We start from the raw sequence: 6,422 nt of genomic DNA on the forward strand, positions 1-6,422 counted from the left end.
ATATTATTGGTTTGCCATAGTTGGTGTGCTATAAACTTCGGAAGCTATAACTGTGATTGTTATAACGCTTATCAATCGGAAAACTTTAGATATTTTGACCAGAAATATTTATAACTTTCGAACATTGCAAACCAATGGGATTCATATTAGACATTAATACTTTTACGAAAATATTACCTAACGTCATCGGTGGAAACTCAATCTCTAATAGGCGTATGATCAGTGAAAACTACAGGGCTAGCTAGCTCCCTGTTACGTGAATTGGGCCTACGTCAACACGAAATTAACTCGTTCATCGCGAACCCTCTATAAGTTATTAAGGAAGTTCCAGACTAGAAAGAATACTTTATATTGTTTGTAAGATAGTGAAAATTGTTTATAGATCATTGTTTGTAATAATTGTTATTGTAAATTGTACTGCTGTGTGTATATTAAAACGTATTTGTGTTAAAAAAAATTGTGTGTATCAATCATGTTGGCAAATATCATAAACTGATTATATATCGGCTTTAATTTAACTACTAAATCCACAGTACAATTTAGCTACTAAATTTAAATTTATCAGTTAACTCTATTTCAGGCTATTTGAAATTCTAATACCTAACATCATACATTAACATAACTACAATTATATAAAAAAAAACTGAGTTTGATTGTTTTTAATTCAGAGACAGGAAATTTATGTCTTGGGTCTAGTTCCTTCAGTTTACGAGTTTCAGTATATTGAAGCGATCCAATACCACTAATTGATTCACTGCTTCCATTTGCATTGGAGGAAAAGTTACTCCACGCTAAAGTATAAATACTGTCTGGTGATACATCATAAGTACAGTATTACTTATATTAGGAATGGACCAGATGTGCGATATGTGCAACACAAATTAAAATCTCAAACACACTGCAAATGGTGTGTAAACAAAACTTTATAAGCACTTTGCACACACTGTTGAGTAGTAAACAAACCAACTGCATTGTAATAAGCCACCAAAGCACTTGAGAAAGTCGGTAGAGTAAAAACAAAAATTTCATAAAACCATAAGTTTGTCAGTCTGGCTATCTGACTGACTGGCGGACTGACGTTGTTGGAAAGGCACAGCTCTCTCCTGCCTTCATCTTATGCAAATCTAAATGTACATGATTCAATTACGCTACCTTTGCTAAAAGCATTTTCTTAATTTTACTTATACCCTTGGTAATAACGAGTAATAATAATAACCAATATATGAGTTGCCAAGTAACAACCCCGCTCTCCTATCACTTGCGGGTGTACGATTGCTTATGCGCACGCGCTACATGATCAGCCTGTAGTTGTATCTGCTAGATAGAAAAACGTGGACAACGTAGATTCTCTAGATCTAGATTCTAACTAAATTCTGATGTTGATAACATTGAAAACACTTTGTTCCAGCAAAGAGAGCATTACTGTAAGAATAGAGATAAAGATAGAAACAGTAATGCTGAATATGCAAACCATGCCTTAGCCATTAATCCAGCCAAAGAAAAGGCTGCCACCCTGGCTAAATGGAAGAACAACTGTAACAAAGATATCAACAAAAGTCAGAAAATGTCTAGAGATGGTTTAAGAAAATCTACGAGAAGGATAGGCCTAGAGCCCAGTCACTTTTGAGACTTAGTACAAAAAACAAACAAACTATGAAACAAGTGTTACAGATTTCTATATAAAAATTAGAAAGTAGGAATGGGAGCACCAAAAATATAGAAACAAGGTAGGAATGGGTGGGATAACATTACAAAATTATTGTAATGTGCGTGGCAGTATGTTAAAGACAGCGTGACACTGAAGAGGACACATGAATGTGTCAAAACTATCAATACTTCTGACTAGTTTGTTCCTTTTATTGTGTTTTCACTAACTTATAGATACGAAATTGTGTTCTTATATTACTTAAACATAATTCTCTTCATGATTGTCATTTTGAGTTATTGCAAGCGTGTGTTCTATTAAACAACATGCTAGATGACTTTGGAAGTTGAACAGTTTACTTTTCTGATTAACGGCATTCTTCAATTACTGTATGATATCGTTTGATTGTAATGTTTAAGGGAAAGATTTCACATTAAAGTAAATTTTGATTTCAATACTTATTTAATAGTTAACAGCTTATTTTTGTATGTTGTAATTCAACAATATACTCAATGAAAATATATATTTGTGAGAATAACTAGATAGATTTTTTTCAAGAACAAAATGTAAATTTAGACAGATTAATTGTATGTGCTTCCATCCACCTATATATAAAGACGAAATGTGTGTTTGTTTGCACCCTAATTCCTTCGAGCCTATTGAGTAAATCTAAACCAAAATTTATATGTAAACACTATTAACTATGGGGAATTTCCTAAGGGGAACAAAATTGAACTTAACCCCATTTTTATTTTGTAAAGCCTATTGGTTAATTAGCCCCAGCCAATTGAGTCAATCTCAAACAATCTTGGCAGGTTGATGCTTTAGACAATGTTGAATATTCTAAAGGGATTCAAGGCCAGAGTATGAAAGTTACTGGACTGCTTCTCAAACAACTATGCCTTTTTCATGGTCAATGAGATGTAGGTGTTCAAGGGTGGGATCACCTCAAAATCTAAATTTATTTGTAGATGGAAAGCAAACTGCAAATGTTGATTATGAAGAAGTTTTGTTCAAGTTATTACTCTGAAATATGTGATTGCTGTTTAAATTAAGTTTAAATATTCCCCGTCTGTTGACGCGTATTTCAGCTTATGCTTCATATAGAACAGTGTACAGGGAGTAAGATTATATAGGACAGCAAAGTGTATTAATACGTTAGAAATGTCTGGTTCACATACATATTTCTTTCAGTGGTCAGGAGCATATTATGGTTTTATGTACATGTATACATATGTTTTGCGACTCAGACGTGGCACTAAACTGGTATTGCTTGGTTTTGTAATTTTAAATAATATAACATTATTATTATTGTGTTTATGCTATGTTTGGGTACACCTAAAATCGTATCTTTTCAACATTGATTCCTTAAGTATGTGTTCCTTCCAGTTAAGCCAGTTTCATGGAATGAGGTGTTATATTGAATGATGTTGATATATTGGATTCAGGAATGGAAGAGGTGTGTATGCGTCCAGTTAAGAGTGAACATTATTGTTGTATAATGACTGCCCAACTGCATGGGGCTAAGTAAGTTTATCCTGGAAGTCACTCTTCATCTAATGTGAGATTATTGTGGTGCAAAATGATGGATAGGACCAGGAAGTTTTGGATTTGATTGAATGCTATTCTCGAACTCCTACTGTAACTAAAAGTTTGAGTGTTTTGTTTGTTAGAAGGAGATAGTCTTCAGTCACAGGAACAAAATGTTGGATTTAGAGGTGTCCATAGTGTAAACTTTCAGCTAGCCAGTTGGCTGATTCTCGTATTGCTTACACCTTCACTTTGAAGTACACTTGAATAAGTTATTTGAACTTGTATGTTTTAATTAGCATCATCTATGATTCGTGGTTAATTGGAATATACTTGATCTAGCTGGTTATGAACATTGTTCTTTCTATTATAATATACTGTATTTTCAAATGCCTGCAAACATTATTGTATATTTTTCACTATACGAGATCAACCACTTATTCTTATCAAACAATTAATAACGTGAAGGAATCTAATGTTGTACATGAATTTTGTCTCATTAATAGCACAAATCTGACTGATGTTATCTTGTATCAGAATTTTAATGACTGTAGCTTTTTGGCTTTATTACCAAATTGGAAAACATACGTAAGCAAACTTGTAGTTTATCTATGTATGATTACTATTTGTATTTTTCTCGATTTTTCTAGATGTTGTGGTTGCACAATATTAATTAATATAAGTAACATAGCTTTTTGAATTTATCAGAAACTACTTCTAACATGATCCTCAGCCCCTTGCTTGGAGTACTCATTGGAACTGTGGGATCGTTAGTCCTTGTCACCATCATCGTCATTGTAATCATTCGAATAAGAAGCTATGAGGATGACAAAGGTAATTGTTTGTTACTAAAAGTACAAATATAGGTTGGACTTGGTAAGTTTATAAATTCATTTTATACGATTTGTTGAAATAAGTTTTCCTTACAGTATTGACTAACAGGCAAGTAAAACTACTAAATCATTTTCTGTGTAATCTTTGTCCATCCTCTGTCGGCTGGTCAATATGTCGTTTCAATAACCTTGGCATTAGATCTGTGAAGCGAGAAACGTAGACTTAAAAATGTGTTGTAAGTGAGAGAGGATTAGGAGAAAAAAAAGAGGTAGAATCAAACTGTGAGATGAAATTCTTCTTCTAAGAGAATAAATCATTGGATATAATGATAAAAATATTAAACATTGTGAGCTTCACTGCTTTCAGTATTCTTAGAATACATATTTTTATTCTGGAAAAATCAATAACAAAAAACTACAGACAGAGCAGTTGCAGATTTTATCTTAAATGTATGTAGTGGAAACAATCAACATTGAGAGGGCATCTTAGTTGTTGTTATCACGAGTATTATTATTTTGACTAGGTATTTTAAGGAATTGAGAGTCGTTAGGTAGGCCTACTGGGGATAAAACTGTGTGTAACAATAAATTAGTACAAACTGATTTGTCTATTATTTATTAAGTAATTGCACACTATGCACTTGTAAATAACCCGAAAGCTGTAATATATTCCATTTTTATGATTCGTTTAAAATACTATACAAATAGTAACCCTAAAACAATTTACAGAAAAGTGAAAACTGTTTTAAAATTCTGAGGGAACTGTATTAAAAGCTAAAATACAGAGAAGATAAAGAAAAGTTAACTATTGTTCTCTTTGCTGTATCTATCTCATCGATTCCAAACGTGTTGGTGTGATTGCTGGAAACAAAACTAAAGCAGACAAACATATCTTCAGCAACCACACGCCACGTTCATTAACTGCTACTACTGATATAAGTACCGTAATATAAATACTACTGATATAATATATAAGTTTAATTAAACGTAATTGTTTTGGACAATAAAAGTAAAAAGTACAGAAATATAATTTCCAAAACTAGTTTCTCTTTTCTCAGTGAAATATATGTCTACATATCTGATTTGTCCCCCATTCCTAGTCATTAAAGAACTTTCATATATGTCTACATATCTGATTTGTCCCCCATTCCTAGTCATTAAAGAACTTTCATATATGTCTACATATCTGATTTGACCTCCATTCCTAGTCATTAAAGAACTTTCGTGTTTTATGTACATGACAAACAAGAGTAAATTAACTAAGCACCGTTAAGAGATACAGAACAGTAATCATCCGACAGTTGGGCTTGCTCCCTCATGTTGAATTTTAACTAACACTACATACTGAGTACATTAACAAGTTTAGCCATTAGGCATGAAATAATCACCGGAAAAGTCCAGAAATGTCTGGTCACTTTTGTAGGCTCAGATACAGAACTCTTACGCGTTTAAACGATGGTCAGTTTGTTTCTCTACTCTGTATACTGAGAGAGTACGTTATATTAAAGTGATTTTGAATATTCGAATCGGCAAGTTACCGAAAACCACAGCCGATATAAAGTCTCGATGGAACAGCATGTATGAGAAATACATTTAGAGTTTTGTAAGTAATGTGATGTTACCGAAAATTGATCGTTTGGAGGAAAGTATTCATAAACTCATAGCATAAAGATATGATAATCTCTGGATCTATAATTTACAAGATGGGAATACCCCTTGTACTTATTGACATCGGAAAACAAAGGAATGTGTATCAACTTTGAGATCCAAAACGATCCAAATTGAAATTTGCAAAAAGTAGTACTCTATTCATGGTAAACAAAGTGCAGTGTCTCGTAACCTTTACCCCAAATTGTTGTGAATCTGCGGCTTTGTTGGTTGAAGAACAACAAATAATGTATATGAACCATCTGTACAATGTAAAGAAAAATACTGTCAATATTGTGATTAGTGACACTAATGAAATGGTGATTCCACCGAATCCTTCTTTATAGTTGTTGACAACTGAATGTTGTGTTTGTTTGTTTTTAGCACAAAGCTGTACAATGGGCTAATTGTGTTGTGTCCACCAAATGGGTCGAGCCCTGTATTTTAGTGCTATAAGCTCTCAAGCATACTACTGAACCAACGAGACTCTGAGTGTTGTGACAGGCAAAGCATAAAGTTATTCACTGTGATAGAATATGTGGACTACAACAGCAGTGAATGGTATGTTAACAAGTCCGTATGTTGTGACAGGCAAAGCATAAAGTTATTCACTGTGATAGAATATGTGGACTACTAACAGCAGTGAATGGTATGTTAACAAGTCCGTATGTTATGACAGGCAAAGCATAAAGTTATTCACTGTAGATAGAATATGTGGACACTAACAGTCAGTGAATGGTATGTTAACAAGTCCGTATGTTGTAGAC

At 33.2% G+C, this 6,422-nt stretch overlaps 1 protein-coding gene across 1 annotated transcript in view; it reads left to right on the forward strand.

Annotated features, from left to right (window-relative positions):
* The window catches only part of LOC106478525 (carcinoembryonic antigen-related cell adhesion molecule 1-like), a gene marked incomplete at its 5' end in the record, with an annotated part of 40,393 nt that overhangs the window by 28,332 nt on the left and 5,639 nt on the right, over window positions 1-6,422 (forward strand). The window contains one exon of the mRNA XM_022382146.1: window positions 3,884-4,009. Coding sequence (XP_022237854.1) covers window positions 3,884-4,009 — 126 coding nt within the window. The remainder of the gene's footprint in view (window positions 1-3,883; window positions 4,010-6,422) is intronic.

This window comes from Limulus polyphemus, unplaced genomic scaffold (genome assembly GCF_000517525.1).
Source record: "Limulus polyphemus unplaced genomic scaffold, Limulus_polyphemus-2.1.2 Scaffold221, whole genome shotgun sequence".
NCBI classification, from domain to species: Eukaryota; Metazoa; Arthropoda; class Merostomata; order Xiphosura; family Limulidae; genus Limulus; species Limulus polyphemus.